General features: G+C 35.1%; 1 protein-coding gene across 1 annotated transcript in view; it reads left to right on the top strand.

The window, feature by feature from the left end:
* The window catches only part of LOC111612823, a 61371-nt gene that overhangs the window by 23889 nt on the left and 20401 nt on the right, over positions 1-17081 (top strand). Inside the window, exons 3-4 of the mRNA XM_023354081.1 lie at positions 7068-7097; positions 8633-8671. Of these exons, the coding sequence (XP_023209849.1) occupies positions 7068-7097; positions 8633-8671 (69 nt within the window). The remainder of the gene's footprint in view (positions 1-7067; positions 7098-8632; positions 8672-17081) is intronic.

Genomic DNA, 17081 nt, shown 5'->3' with positions numbered 1-17081 from the left:
TGGTGGTATTTATGTTGCTAGGAGGTGCTAGTTGAAACGTTGAGAGCTGCAAGTTTACAGTATTTGTTGACTAGCTGATTGAAGTAAACGTAAGTGGAATGTTCGTTGATCAACTCGTTGCAACTACAGGGCCAGTCCTTTCCCCGAGAGTTGATTATAATCTTTAAATGTTGCCGCTCAGCATCGAGCATTGGGCAGTTGAAAATATAATGAAGTGCTCCATCCTGAGTGCCACAGAGGGAGCATGTATTGTTCGAGTAGTTGGTAAATCTGTTAAGATAGCAGTGGAAATTACCATGGTTGGTAAAAAATTGCGATGTGGAATGGTTGAGTTTCAACCATTTATAGTTATAAATGTCTGAGATATGCGGGAAGAAGTTATTGGTAATTGATTGACGGTTGTTGTTCCAGTCATTCTGCCAGTTTTCGAGGAGATTGTTCCAAAGGATGTGCTTTAAGGTGGAATTGCTCATATTATTATAACTAGTGGTGAGAGTGAGGTCAGTGGCGGCCTCCTTTGCTAGTTCGTCTGCCCGCTCGTTACCAGGATTACCCTGATGTGCACGAGTCCAGTTCAAGAAATATTCATTGGTGGAATGACGAATAGTGCAATAAATATCAGTAACTAGGTAGTGTGGATGTTTGTTTTTAATGCTGGCAATTGTGGCTTGACTGTCAGAGACGACGTTTATACTAAGGCCAGAGAAATTATTTTCACACCAGTGTATGGCGGCATTTACAGCAAAGAGCTCAGCCTGAAAGACTGAGCAATGGTCGGCAAGTCTGAGCTGTTTGTGGAAGATTTCATCTTCGTCCCTATATACCACAAAGCTGCATCAAACATGATTATCAACTTTGGAGCCATCCGTAAACACTTTGCAGTTGTTATTAAAGTTCCCATTAAATTTAATCGGGTTAAGATCTCCAGGGTAATGAGTAAGGTGAAAGGGAGTGGACTTCTCCAAGTCATTGGCATTAATTGTGTAGGAAGGGTGGATGTTAATGTTTTGTTTCCACTTGACATTCCACTGTTTGTAGTATAAGTCAATAACTTTTTCAATTGGCGGTTTGAGGGCCATCACCTGAAGGCTTGCATTTGGGGCGGTGCGATAGGCCTTTGTTATGAGTAGTAGGGCTTTACGTTGGGCAGAGGTGAGTGCACGTCTAGGATGAACTTTTTGAGCGGCTTGACCCCAGGTGCCACAAGCGTAAGTGATGGTAGGAATAAATATGTGGTCGTAGATGGTTCCCATTGCCTCTGAATTGAGGCCCCATTTATTTTTAGCATACTTGGCAAAGGTATGAAAGATGAGGCCCAATTCCAATAAATACAATAAAACAATGAAATTGTTTTATTGTATTTATTGGAATGTTTCTGTGTAAAAAATGAACTAATAAAAAATAATGCGTTTAAAACCAAATATGGCCACGAAGAAGAAGGCACAAATTAAAACTTTAAAATAACTTAAAAGATTCTAAATTCCAGAAGTGACGATGTACAGCATCATTCGCATTAGTTTAAAAAAAACAGCGTATTTTGGCAGGGGCTGCTGTGTCAGCAGTCAGCTCAAATTTGGGCAGGAAAAATGGCGTCTAGGTAGTGTGTATGGTGATCGCGGTATTTTCTGTTTACACCTTGTATTTATGCAGTCTATATTAAAGGAGTGAACTATTACTGTTTGTTTCGTTGTATCTTTCGCTCAAAACTTTGCAAAAGTGATTTGACAGACACATTATGCTTCTGAGACCAGCTGTGTTTTGATGTAAACACATGAAACCCATATTTTTTTGCACGTTGAGAGAAAACGCCTGGTAGCGGCACCGTATGTGGAGAAATGTGAATGGATGGAAAAAAATACCAGGAACACCGAAACTGATGCATGCAATAACCAAATTTGTAAAACAAAACTACGTTTATTGACAGGAGTATATATATTTTTATGACTTAAAAAATTAAAAAAAATAAAACATCGTGGAATAATTAATTAAAAGCATTTTAAATTACATAAGATGCATTATAATAATAAATTTACCTTATATTAACCTTGGACACTTTTGAAATGTAGCTACTTTGAAGCAATTGTATTACCCGAGAGAAGGTTTACATTTTGTCTCACATAAATTACCTTTCAACTAGCCACTTGACGTCTTTTTAAAAGTTCTATTTTTCCTTTCAGCAGCTGATATCATGTGGAAGGTCGACTTTTGTAGCAGTTTGAATGTTTAAGGAGTGATGGGACTGGAGTGGGATTAGGCGCTTGAACTGGACAAAAAGATGACCATTGAACTGAACATTGGAAATGGAAAATTTTGTGAGTCTTTACCTTGGGCGCAACTACTCGATTAAATTGACATTTTTGGTGGTTCTATTATAACTTCCCATGTTCTGTCTGAGTCAACACATGACCAAATAAGCAACACTCGATTTAACAACAAATCATTATCCGATCGTAAATTTTCTTTTTACTTTTATGTAGGCCTATGTATGAGTCATTTGTCAGAAAGGAGTCGTTGAAAAGGAAATGTTATTTCTATCAAGATTTTATTACTTTCTTGTCGCAATTTTTTAATTTTTTCATTTGTTAACATCTTGTTCAGAAATTTTTTTAAATTTTTCTTTTTTTATAAAAACTGTAGCCTGAAATCTTACATAGTTATGAAAAAGGTTAACTGTTGCAAGTTTGGAAGTATTAAAAGTTTCATCATGCTATGATCGTAAGAATGCTATGTGACAATAACAAAGGGCAAAAATCGTGTTGTAAAAAATAATTGCAATGGCCAATTATGAATTGATTTAAATTGTAGCAGATATTCAGTTAAAGCAAAGAATAAAAAAATTAGTATTATTTAAAGATAAATTCATTTTACATTAATATTTTGATAAATTTCACTAATTACTTGTAATTCCTAAATACAAGCAAAGACCTCACTATTTGTGCAGATTTTTTCCTGAGAAATTAATTTGACATGAGGAGACGTCCAAGTTTACTTTTGTTAAAATATCGACACACAATGAAAAATGTAGGTATTGATTTTCTGTGGTTCGAGAAATTGAAAAGGAAGTAAGATTTTCAGATTTTTTTAAATCGTGAAAAGTTTAAAAAGTTGTTTCGCATCTAACACAAGGAATGCGATTAATTCTATGCAAATTGCATGACTTCTTTTGGAAAGGTGGCTATTATCAATGATTATTAATATATTCACACTCATTATCTTATTTTATACATTAAGTTAATATTTTTTGTATTTTCCTAATTATAAAACTTGGGACATATTATTCACAAGGGAAGAAGGCCAAAGTTGTAATATGCACTTTATTGCAGATTTCTGTTTAAACAATCAGCCACAAAATTTGTTGGTTTCTGTAATATTTCGAGTAACGTATATTCTGAAATTAACCTGAATTCCTTTTCGATTGTTTTACGCCGTGCTCGGCGTAAAATGGCATGGTCAAATGATTAAAAGTTAGTATTGCAAGGGTTTTACAGTTGTTTTTACACTGGTGGAGTCTGCCTTAGGTATAACGATTTTCGAGACATTGTGACCATCTCGCAAAATAAACTTTAAAATAGAATTATAGCCTTTACTGTTAACAAAAACCGGTTTTAAATGTTAAGGAAAAAATTCGTTTAAAGTACAGTAGAACGAAACAACAATATTTACATTTCTTTCACTTGTAAGAAGAAGGAAGCTCCTTTTTATAGATGTTTCTGTGAAAGACCGAAATTAGAGAATGTCGACACATACAAGATACGTCAGTGAAAGACCAAATATTTGGTTATATTATTATACATTCGAACAATCGCCGGTGTATGTCGACAAGCATATATAAGCTTTAGTGGAAGTTGAAATGACACCTGAGAAGCCGATGTCCACAGAGAGGTGATAGTCTGTAGCCAAATCATTTGTGCGCAGCCGGAGGTAGGACAAGATCGTACCTCTTTTCCCGGCAACGGTTTGGTGGAAACCGCCCACTTTGTCACTGGATGGCGTTTTTGTTCTTTTGAACGGTTTATCATTTCGAGTGGAGGAGGATGAGAGGGGTCGTCGGTAAGGTGGCGGCGATATCCGAATAAAAGACACCATTAACAGATTAATTCGTAATCACGTAATAACGTAATCAGTAATTTGTAAAGAAAAGTTACTTTCCATAGATGAGATTTTTTCTCAAGAAGTATCGCCGAGAGAAGCAGCTGCAGCTAATTCGAAAAGTGGAGGGCAAGGCTATACACGGTGTCATTGCAAAAAGAAGTGTTTCACGAATAAATGCAGTTGTAAAAGCAAGGGACTCTTGTGCAATTCAAAGTGCCATAACAGTTTAAAGTTGTTGCAATAAATAAGATTGTATAATGTTAATCACATAATTTATGTGTAAGTTTATTATTGTATTATTTTCTTTAATGATATAGAATGTACTGTTCGTTTTAGGTTCAACAGTTTATTTACATGTGCTGTTACTTAAGCTTTCTCCTATTTTGACATATTAAAAAGTTGCATTTTTGTGTCAACGTAATAAAAATATTTTTATTCAACATTCACCATCAGTGCATTCCGAATGTCGACATTTGCCGGTGTAAGTGAGAAATAATGATATTTAGCAAATATTTCGTACATACACGAAACGACTGGGTGAATGCTGACATTCACCGGAGAATGTTGACATTCGCCAGATATCGGTCATTCACAATAACATAGAGTCATAAAACAACTAGCAGTTGGGATAAGGTCTGGTCTCATCCAGTTCGCGTTGGAGAGTAATAAAATTTTACTTTTTTTATCTTGAAAAATAGCACTTTTCTCTGAATTTTCACTCAAACACTATGGCAGTTGATATAACATGAGATAACTTGTAGCCAGTTCACATTTGATATGTTTACTTTTTCTGTTTTTTGAATCACACTACTGTAAGGTAAGCAAAACAATTTATTTTCTTTAATTCGAAAGTATTTTATATTGTTAGATAGTATACTAAAATACATAAATTGCAGTTTTTAATATATTTCTAATAATTTGTAAAATTTAGAAAAAAATTATGGTGTCATACACTGTGTACAGATGCTATGTGCCTTTCGGTGCGTATGTAAGTAATGTAACTAACGAAGAAATTACGTGTACATTTCAGAGACCTTTTTAAGTAAGTAAAACTGTTTGCTTGAATAAGCTTCACAAATGAAGAAAAATTTCAAGACAGGCACATATACTTAAATTGTTTTTTATGCAATAACAACAGTGGCACGGCCTTGCTCAATGTATAGATTTTATTTTTTACTGTCAAGATTAAAAGTAACATTCTTACATTCAAATAAAAACATTTAAATTAACAACACTTTGAAAAACTCTGTGCTTTTTTATATTTAACTTGTATTTTATGGAAATCTAGATTCTGTTCATTATGTGAAATAATTTTGTAAAATTTATTTGTCTTTTTTGAAACAATCTTGTGTTATATACACCAAACTCTTTTCTAACAAGGTCGTATTGTACACGATTTTGAAATAACACGGTCAAAGAAAAAAAGTTTTCTTTCATTACAAGCTTTATTTTTTTAACACGGTTCAAGAAAAAACTGTCTTTATTTTTTACATGTATTATTCCTCCTCACACAATTTAAAAATTAACTTCAACGTGAAACAAAGGAAGAAAGAGAGTAAACAAAAATAATTTATTAGTTCATATATGGTATTCAAGTATTCCATCATTCAATAAGTTCATTACTGAATTAGCATTAGCTCTTAACATTTTAGTCAGAGAAAGTGCATAATGCACGAGAAGTGTATTAAAAATTAAAAAGGCAGATATGATGTTTTACAAGTTTTTGGTATGTATTTTAATTAAAAATTTTACAGTAGATTACGAGTACAAAATGTCTAATTTTACAAAAGAAAATAAGGAGAGCCATTTCGTTAGAAATAAAAACAAAAATCATGGACGATCTTGCGAGTGGTGAAGGTCTTACATCTGTTGGCAAAAGAATTGACCTAAAACTTGGTGAAGAGGAAATAATAATTTTTCAATTAATGATTGCTTGATCCAAGTGTAAAATGCGTTTAAAAATTTAATGATTTGTTCAGTTGGGTACATAGAACTGTACGTACAAGGAACTTGCAAAACCGAAACAACAAGTGAATATAACAGATTTTATGACAAAAAAGTCAATACCGCAAGAACTTTCAGAGCGTATTTAATCCATTCAAAATGTATTAATGGGTAATAAATTTTTATTGGATTCACATTTGGCGGATTTGGTAAATCTCACTAGCAAGAATAGCAAAAATCGCTCACCTGGTCATAATCATATCGGATTACTATCATGTAGTGACAAATAATAACTAATATATATTTTTTTCATTGAAAGGGTTAATAAGTTGGAACGTATCTTCTTAAAATAGAAAACACATTTTTTGCATGCTTGTTTACACGATTTTTTGTGGAACTCAAAAAATTGTGTTTATAAGTACGTGGATTCTTCAGTTATGACGGTTGGGTGACCTGGACAGAGGAAGGAGGGTGACTTATTTCTATTGAAAAGTCTTACTAATAATCCGTAATGTTAATATCCACAATTGGTAACTACTGGTTCAAGTCGATTGTCCATTATTACAAAGCGGCTAGGTCCAATTGAAACGGCAGGAACTCGACATGATCGGAGGCAGCTTGGCAGAGGACTGGGGCATCGATTACATATCAGAAATGTAATCGTCCATTCCTGTCCTGTCCTGTCCATTCCGATGCTCAAATTTGTTTCGTTTGCGCCGGAATCTGGTTGTTAGTCTAATCTCTGATTTTTACAAGAACTCCTTTGATTAGTATTATTTACGAAGGAAATATTATGAAATAAAAAATCTCACGGCGTTATATTTGTTAACTCGAACTTGAATAATTTTTTACAAGTATTAAATTGCTTAAATGAAGAAATGCTGGCCTGGATAGAATCCAGGCCAGTAGTTTGAGCTGTTTCGCCATATACTAAAAATATATTTCAATATATTTTTATTCACTTCTGCTATTATAATGTTTTTAAATTTATGTTTGAGTGCTGTAATTACATTGTAATTATTTACTTTCAGTTCAAACTACATCTCCTCAGCCATCTACAAGTAAGTTTTTTTTAATTATATCTGTTTTATTCATAATATAATACTATATATTATCACATTAAGAATTCTTTAATCAGTTACTCAATATTTTAAAAAATCTATTATTTATCATATGAAGATTTGTTTAAAGACAGGCAACTAAAATCAAGATTTGCATAAAAAGTAAATTTATTGCTTTTAGTTTTTAGCAGATTTTATTCAAATATTTCTCTTAACCACTTCTCACTCTCTGCTGCAGTTTACCAACACTTTTGTTGAACACAGTATTTTTTCATTCAATGTATTTTCTGCTAAAGAATAGTTTTGCCATATTTTCTTTCTTTGCAGAATATTACTGTAGAAATTTTAAATTATTAAAATGACATGACGCATTTGATATTCCTAAATATACACAGAGTGGTTCAATTTAAACTTCAGTAGTAAAACTAAGAAAATTTGCATTTCTCAAAAATCAAAAATCTTAGTTTTATAGATGTTACAAAATGGTTCTACAGGTGTCAGAATAGATAGTATTTATATATTTTATTGATGTAAAAAAATCACTTTAATTTTTTAAAATTCGGTTTGATAACATAAAGTCTGCAAAGTAAATTGTAAATTTTCCAAAACATCGATTTTTCATAAATTTTTGAAAAAGTATCAGAAAGTCAGTTCTATCCTAACTTTTCCAATCATGAAAAAGGTAATGAACAGATTTTTTTATTGCGAGGAAAAGTTTTAACAAACGAACGACAAAAAACTTGGCTTTTCAAAGTTGCCATGCAAGCAACCTCATCATACGAATTTTCGTGAAATGCAAAGGATTTCAAGAATTGCATATAAATAGGGTTATCTGTCGTAATATCAATGTAAAATAAATATATTTTAGAAATAACACTATTTTTCATTTTGCCTGCTTTTATTTAATGTCTAAATTAATGTTAACTCAATTGCAATAAGCCAATGTATTAATTTTTGACATTGCTATTTACATGTTAATGTGTGTTTGGATGATGTTATTACTATAAAAATAAGTAAAAAAATTTAATTGTTCGATTTTGCAACAATTAGAATTTTCGTTAATACTTGACATTGTCATTTAGTAATGCCTTTATTATTTATTATTGTTAAATTTTTTATTATAAAGCTTTCAACTTTCAACTTCAACATGGTGATATAAACAGAATTTTTTATAATTCTGCATTATTTATTAAATTAGTTCATTACTCATATAGAAAACACTCCTCCTTAAACAATTAGCTGAAAGTTTTGACATTTGTTGTAATAACTGAAGAGTGTTGTGTTTTGAAATCTACATTTTCAATTGACTATTTTGAAAATGGTAAAAGTTTAAAAATTTTTCTGTAATGAAGGTTTCGTAAGAATTTTCAAGTTATTTCAGTGGATTGATTAAAATACACCAGTCTGCTGTATCGTTTGAAAAAACCCGTAAATTGAGAAAGTGATTGTTTGCATTGTTATTGAATTTTTCTTTTTGCAATATCAAGAGTTTCATGTAGTTGAAAATTGAGTATTTGCAAAATTTTTATTTTTAGTTCCAGAAACCTCGACCGAGTTCACAAGTGAAAGTACAGGTAAGTAAATTTTAATTTTGTCNTTAAAGACAAATGGAAAATAAGGACAATAATACAAGTCACGTTAAAATATGCATTGATAGACTATTGTATACTGTACACTGTGTATACAATATATATAATATATATACTTGTATATATATAATATATACTTGTGGCTTAAAACTCCTTGACTTCTTCCAATGTGGCCCAGAAAAACAAAAAGGTTGGACACTCCTGATGCAAACAAACACTTTCTTCTCAGTGTAAAGTGGGTCGAATGACAGGTTCAGGTTCAGGTTCTTTATTGCCGTACAAAGGTACAAGCCCGGTACCGCATAAGCACAACCGGTTTGAAAACGCATACAACATTAAAGTTACAGGAATAGAGTACATAACATTAGCATAACATGATATTCGATATAAATCAATTATATACATGGTATGAAATAAAAGATGGGACTGTAGATACGGAGCACTATATACATAACATGATATACAAAGCAGTTTAATTACATACTAGAGATCGCGTAACAAATAAGAATGACTTTATATACAGGACATTGAATTGGAACACAATATACAAGACAAGTACATGTCAACGGTCAAATACATAGTGGAATTGCATAGCAATATGAATAAGTTATAAGTGGTGGTATTTATGTTGCTAGGTGGTGCTAGTTGAAATGTTGAGAGCTGCAAGTTTACAGTATTTGTTGACTAGCTGATTGAAGTAAACGTAAGTGGAATGTTCATTGATCAACTCGTTGCAACTACAGGGCCAGTCCTTTCCCCGAGAGTTGATTATAATCTTTAAATGTTGCCGCTCAGCATCGAGCATTGGGCAGTTGAAAATATAATGAAGTGCTCCATCCTGAGTGCCACAGAGGGAGCATGTATTGTTCGAGTAGTTGGTAAATCTGTTAAGATAGCAGTGGATATTACCATGGTTGGTAAAAAATTGCGATGTGGAATGGTTGAGTTTCAACCATTTATAGTTATAAATGTCTGAGATATGTGGGAAGAAGTTATTGGTAATTGATTGACGGTTGTTGTTCCAGTCATTCTGCCAGTTTTCGAGGAGATTGTTCCAAAGGATGTGCTTTAAGGTGGAATTGCTCATATTATTATAACTAGTGGTGAGAGTGAGGTCAGTGGCAGCCTCCTTTGCTAGTTCGTCTGCCCGCTCGTTACCAGGATTACCCTGATGTGCACGAGTCCAGTTCAAGAAATATTCATTGGTGGAATGACGAATAGTGCAATAAATATCAGTAACTAGGTAGTGCGTATGTTTGTTTTTAATGCTGGCAATTGTGGCTTGACTGTCAGAGACGACGTTTATACTAAGGCCAGAAAAATTATTTTCACACCAGTGTATGGCGGCATTTACAGCAAAGAGCTCAGCCTGAAAGACTGAGCAATGGTCGGCAAGTCTGAGCTGTTTGTGGAAGATTTCATCTTCGTCCCTATATACCACAAAGCTGCATCCAACATGATTATCAACTTTGGAGCCATCCGTAAACACTTTGCAGTTGTTATTAAAGTTCCCATTAAATTTAATCGGGTTAAGATCTCCAGGGTAATGAGTAAGGTGAAAGGGAGTGGACTTCTCCAAGTCATTGGCATTAATTGTGTAGGAAGGGTTGATNCCTCATCTGTTATAAAAATTTAACTCAAAAATTTTTATCTTATTTATTATTATAAAATACAAAATAGGTAAATTTTTATGTATAGAGAAGTTATATAAAAGATTGTAAACTCATATGAAAAAGTGAAATGTTCATTACTTATCATGTCACTTGATATAGGATAGGTTGCCCCCTCTACTTGTTCACTTATTTCATTTTTAAGCACCAAAGTTAATAGATCGCTTTTATAATAAAGAAATCTAATTGCAAAATTTCAGAGATTTTTTACAAAAAGCAAAAAAGTTACTGTTTACCCAATTTAATCATGTCACACAAATACACATACACTAATGTGAAAATCTGACTCTCTTATGAGAATTTTAATTAAAAACGTAACAAGTTATATTTCTTTCACCATCATTTCCGTTATTTCTCCCGTTCTCACCCTGTTGTTCGAGGAATAGACCCCGGACAGCGAACTGCGTAGTTTCTAAGATGACCTTCTTGACGGACGAAGTTGTCCGAGGCGACCGCGGAAGAACTCCCCTCTCTCCAGGACACTACTATATTGCACTATTTTACTAATTGGCTAGACCGCAAAAGACAACCATGTGTTCCTGCGTGGAGAGTAGACAAGAGGTCACCTACAAGGGTCACCCGTATGGTGAAAAACATTACCTAAAATAGTCAGTCATCTCCCCAGGTGATGACGAATTTAACATTAATTGGTCAAGCGATGTCTGCATTGTCGTCACCCATGACGGGGGAGACTGTCATAAATCGGGGTTCCCGAGATTTCCTACGCTAAAATAGTATAAAAGAGGAATAATCCGAGATCTCAAGGCGATCATCGAAGAAAGAAGACTACAAGCGTCTACTCTGGAATGACTTCAAGGTTTCTGATCGCCGACCTAATGAGGTAAATACTTAGATTGTTTTTACTTCACTTTTTCTCGATATACTCGCGACTTAAAAATTATTTATTCTGTTCCTTTTCGATAGAACTTAGTCATATTGTGTCGAGGACCTTCTCATTACGGGAAAGACGGACATCAGTTGTCCGATATTGTCGCGACTCAGAATTTATTGTAATTATCGCTTTCATATTGTTTAGAATTAATGTGTAATTTTAATGTATTTGTATTATGTTTATGTTTATATTAAATATGTTATTCCTAATTTAATGACTCTTGTTGAGTACTACCGACATCTCATTACGACTTCATTACGCCTCCCACTCCTATAGCCATTTCCTGACAGCCAAGCCGGTAAGTGAGGAGAAGCTCTTTGCTTCAGCCCCCTCGGTTAGCACAAATTGGTGTCCCAGGAGTGGGGTTTATTGAACTTAGGCCACCCGTAGAAACTCACAAATTGGTTTTCAAAAGTGGGGTTTCCGAATCTCCCGTAGATACCTACAAAGTTGGTGTCCCAACAGTGCACAAATTGGTGTAGTAAAAGAGAGAAGTCTTTGATGAGGTCTGTCGGTTGTATAGAAAAGATCATTTAATTTTAAGTTACTTTTAAGTTAGTAAAAATAAATAAGAACGATGGCGGAAGGTGGTGAACTGCCGCGTGCGACTCTAGCCGGTAATCTTATAACTTTAGGTGGTTTAGGCGGCATGATTCCATTGTTACCAATATTTTTGGGTGATCCTGCGGGAACAAAGGTCACCGAGTTTTTCGATTCTCTTGCGAATGTGACCAGGGTTGCAGCTTGGTCTAAAACACAGATGCTTGTGGTGGCAAAGCTTAAACTGACAGGAATAGAACGAGAGTTTGTTAGGAAGGACAGACGAATAAAAGAGGTTGAGGATTTCGATACTTTTAAAAGGGTGATGATTGAGAGATTTGAACGAGTTCCTTTCGAATTAAAATCGAATAGATTCTACGCTTGTGTTCAACAGCGAGGCGAGGATGTTCAGTCATACGCTGTACGACTCCAATCGCTAGCAAGTGAAATGGAGATTGAACAAGTAGGAGCAGATGAAACGGAAGCGACAATAATTAAGAGAGTACAGGATTGAGAATTAGATGAAAGTGCAATTTGGTAACGGCCTAGATATAAGATTGAGACAACGCGTCATGTCCAAAGAACCCGAAAATTTTGATGAGGCTATAAGGGCAGCTATTAGTGAGGAGACGATAGAATCTTTTGTAGCACCGCCTCGCGGAATTTTAAGAGCCGTTACGAAAGTTGTTAATCCGGAAAAGGAAAAACAGGATGCGTGGAAAACTCTAGAAAACGCATTGGAAAAATTAACCTAAGAAGTAGCGGATATTAAGAAACAGCTACCCCAAGCCCAAACAAGAGGTCCGGAGAGTAGACGAGATAGTAGACCGAATATAAATTTTCGACGCGGCTATAATGCGACGAATTATAGAAATACACAGGGGTATAGACCACAAGGTTTAGGGAATAGACTGCAAGGTTTTGTCAATCCGAATTATCTTTTCCAACTTAGGCCTAGTATTAATAGAGATAAGCGACAAAATCCTATGAGAAATCGCTCACCTAACATACCCGATGTACGGAATAATAAGGATAGCGATAAAATACGAGTCAAGTTCAGGCAGCAGCATCCTGATGGCCGGTTTAGAGGAAATATACGAAGTGTGGGAGGACAGCGACGTTATCAACGTCCATATAGGCAGAATATGCCATATAGAAAAAAAACAAGATAGCTTAAACTTAGATATAGAGACAAAAACACATTTTGTGAGAAAAAGGAGTGAAATTAGGAAAGTGCCTAGAGAAGCGACTTTTAGATGTCTCCTAGAAGGAGTTCCTGCTATTATGCAAATCGATACAGGCGCAAAGGTATCTCTTTTAGCCCAAGATTTCGTTAAAAAAATAGAAAGTAAAGTGAGAATAGAACAAGTAAAGTGAGAATAAAACATATTTATGCTCCTGGAGACGTTTGCGAAGGGAGCGTTTGGTTGATCCCACATATACCAACTTATTATTAAATCTGTCATCCCAAAGGAGGATAGAATATACTCCCGGTGCGCATTTCAAGTCATGTCTATCCTTCCTGTTAAATATGATATAGATAATAATAAACACACCACCACCCTTTCAATTGTGGCCACAGAACCTGGAATAAAGGTGGATCTACAGAATGCCCGTATAGTAAGGCTATCACACCGTACGGACCAACTAAGAATTATGGAGACCTTAGAGATTTATAAAGCGGGATTAAACAACATATGTATTAACTCGAAAGACGCAGTAAATATCTCTAATGCATGGAAATTATGCTATGAAGGAACACCCCACACATAATTAAGTGTGGTGTCGTATTATTACAAGTGCAATTTACGCATGCTTTAACGTCATCGAGGAAAGAACATGGTGTTCTATATTTTTTGATATTAACGTTGACGTTCTAGGATTTGAATCGCATTTATTCGATTCCTGTTCGATTTTGCACTGTTTGAATTTATTAAAACGGTAGCCTGAAGAAGACCCTGGTAGGGTCGAAAACGTTTGCCAAAAAGAGTAACACTGGAGATTTAGAAGGTTTTTATTCATGTTGAGAGGATTATATTACCTCCAGTAGTCGATAGGAAGTTCATTTGTTATATGGATGATGTTTTAACTTTCAGTCCAGACTTTCATAGCCACCTCGAACGCTTAGAACAAATCTTTAAACGATTAGCTAGTGCAGGTATAAAGTTGAAACCAAAGAAATGTCATTTTCTCCAAAGAAAAATTAAATTTTTAGGACATGAGGTGTCGGAAGACGGCATAAAGCCGGATCCAGATAAAATTACATGTGTTCCAGACTTTCCCAGACCTCTAAACGAAAAGGAAATTAGATCTTTTTTGGGTCTCACAGGATAGTATAGGAGACATGTAGATGGATATGCTAAAATTGCAAAGCCTTTAACCGATCTGTTAAAGAAGGACACGGCTTTTGAATGGGGTCAAGATCAACAAAATAGTTTTGAACGATTGAAGGGCATTATCACTTCAGCTCCTCTTTTAAAGTGTTCAGACTTCACAAAACCGTTTATATTAGCAACCGATGCATCTAATTTAGCTTTAGGAGCCGTATTATCGCAGGAAGAAAACGGTAAAGAAAAACCGATTGCTTATGCAAGTCGATTACTTCGAAAACCGGAATTAAACTATAGCACAACGGAAAAGGAATGCTTAGCTACGGTATGGGCCGTACGTTATTTTAAACCATATTTATATGGACGAAAATTTATTATTATCACAGATCATCGACCGTTACGATGGTTAATCAACAGTAAGGATTCTACTACAAATTCTAGAATATCTAGATGGATTATTTTCCTACAAGAGTTTGATTTTGATGTTATACATAAATCGGGAAACGCGCATCTTAACGCTGATGCGTTATGTCGCATTCCAATTAGGCAGATAAAAAAAGTTGAACCTATATTCTCGAATACACAGATAGGAAACTTACAGCAACGCGATATAAGATGGAAACCTATCATACAGGCTTTAAAGGATGGTATCACGTTTGGGAGAATATATAATTTAAATTTAAATGAGTACTATTTAAATGAAGAGGGAGTATTAAGTCACAAAGGTACCAATCGGAAAAAAACCGACTGGTGGGAGCAAATTGTTATACCTTCAGGTTTAAAGGAATATATATTATATACTTTCCATGATAATCCTATTGCCGGACATTTAGGAGAATTAAAAATGCAAACTAAAATAGGAAAACTGTATTATTGGCCAGAAATGAAAAGAGACATTAGAAGTTACTGTCAAAGTTGTCAAAGTTGTGCGAAACATCGACGACGAGGTCGAAAAGCACAGGCGGAATTACAATTATTCTCGCCTCTTACGCATTTATTCGAAAGAACAGCGATGGATATTGTAGGACCTTTACCTGTCACAACAAGTGGAAATAAATATATTCTGGTGTTTGTGGATCATTTCAGCCGATACGCTGAAGCTATCTCATTACCGGATGTTAGTAGCAAGACGATTGCAAAGGCGTTTGTTACCAATATCGTATTATGCCACTCTACTCCAACACAGTTGTTGACAGATAGAGCACCGAATCTTATCTCCAGGATGTTTAGAGAAGTATGTGAGTTGCTACAGATAAAACGACTTCTTACTACCGCTTATCATCCAGCGTGTAACGGCGTAGTTGAACGCTTTAATAAAACGCTTATTGATATTTTATCTCATTATGTAGCAAAGGATCAACGCGATTGAGACAAATGGATCCCATACGCTTTATTTACGTATAACACATCTGTACACGCATCTACCGACGAAAGTCCATTTTTCCTTTTGTATGGAAGAGATCCTACTTACCCGTTTGAAGTAGTTAATAATCCCGCTACCATTAAATATAATATCGATGACAATTACGCATCCGAATTAAGGGCAAGAATGAGTTACGCCCATAAAACGGCACAGGAAGTAGCCGAAATCGCCGCTAAAGACCGAAGGGAAAGGCATAAAAGGCAGAACAAGCCACCTCATTATCAGGTAGGCGACCGAGTTTTATTAAAAGAAGTAGTTGTTCCCAGAGGAATAAAGCGAAAATCAGCTCCAGGATGGTCAGGTCCTTATCGAATAGTCGATATTCTCAGTCCAGTGAATTATCAGATAGAAAATATCCAGACTAAACATAAATTGAAAGTACACGCCGACCGAATTAAACCCTCTATCGCTAGAAAAGAATTGGATGTAAACAAAGAAATAGAGGAAGAACCGCCGGAAAAACAGGATAAGGGCGATGACGACGAAATACAAGACATGGGACAAGACATGACCCTTGGGATGAATTCATTTTAAGCTCCATCCCAGATCAAATTTCAGAAGAACGTCCAGAAGAGGAAAGCGAGAGTGAAAGTGAAGACTTAGAGAGCGAGAGCGGCGGTTCTGAAGAGGAAATTACAGAGATAACTCCTCCTTATGCGCTACGAAGCCAAGGTTCTGTCCCCGAACAACCTTGGGTGATGCCTCGACCTAGTCGAAGTCGCATACCACGCTTTGTTTCGCCGAGTGTCAGTCGATCGTCCTCACTTTGAGTTTTAGTCCCAAAGAGACAAAGTAAATAGGTAAGACCTCTCTTTTCCTAACAATATGTATAAAAATTTTCATTTATAGAGAAACAAAAGGGTGATTTAAACGAATAAAAAGGAACGTCAACTTTTACGAAGTCGAAAGGAGAAGAGCGCCAACTTTTATTTTTTTACGAAAAAGAAAAGAGAGAGACCGCGAAGTAGATTAACGGGTTATAAAATGTAAGACGAACAGCTTAAAATTCAGTGGTGACCTTGGTATAATGTACCTTATTTCCTCAAACCCACCAGGTCTAACATCCGAAATCCAAAAGGAAAAGTAGTTTTACTTATCAAAGAAATCTTCCCTTTAATAGCTAGAATTAATAGCAAAATTATTTCTTACTTGTTAGTTAATAAGTGCTAGTTATGAATTTTCCTCATTTTTAGGGAAACTTTATTATAAGACGAATGGGTATTAAAGTCTTACTTTTTGTTTTAGGGTTTGTAAGGGCAGTAATAACAAATTTTTAATTAAAAAGAGGAAAAATACCCCGTGTTCTATAAGAAAACAAGGACAACTCAAAATGAACCAAGAAGGAACCTCTTTCAACTTCCCTGCTAACATACAGGAAGCTTGTCATCTCTTTGCAAAGACGCAGCGAAACCAACGGGAGATCTACGCAGAATCTCATGGTCCACCACCGGACGTCCGATTCGATTTCTCTTTGATGTTACCGAGATCTACGGCATCGCGAATTCTTCAGCGTATTGTACGCGCGATCGAGCCTTCTCCT

This window comes from Centruroides sculpturatus, unplaced genomic scaffold (genome assembly GCF_000671375.1).
Source record: "Centruroides sculpturatus isolate CEXI.00-Female unplaced genomic scaffold, Cexi_2.0 scaffold1701, whole genome shotgun sequence".
In the NCBI taxonomy this organism is placed as follows: Eukaryota; Metazoa; Arthropoda; class Arachnida; order Scorpiones; family Buthidae; genus Centruroides; species Centruroides sculpturatus.
Note: the sequence above shows the minus strand (reverse complement) of the source record. Positions and strands in the feature narration are given on the sequence as shown.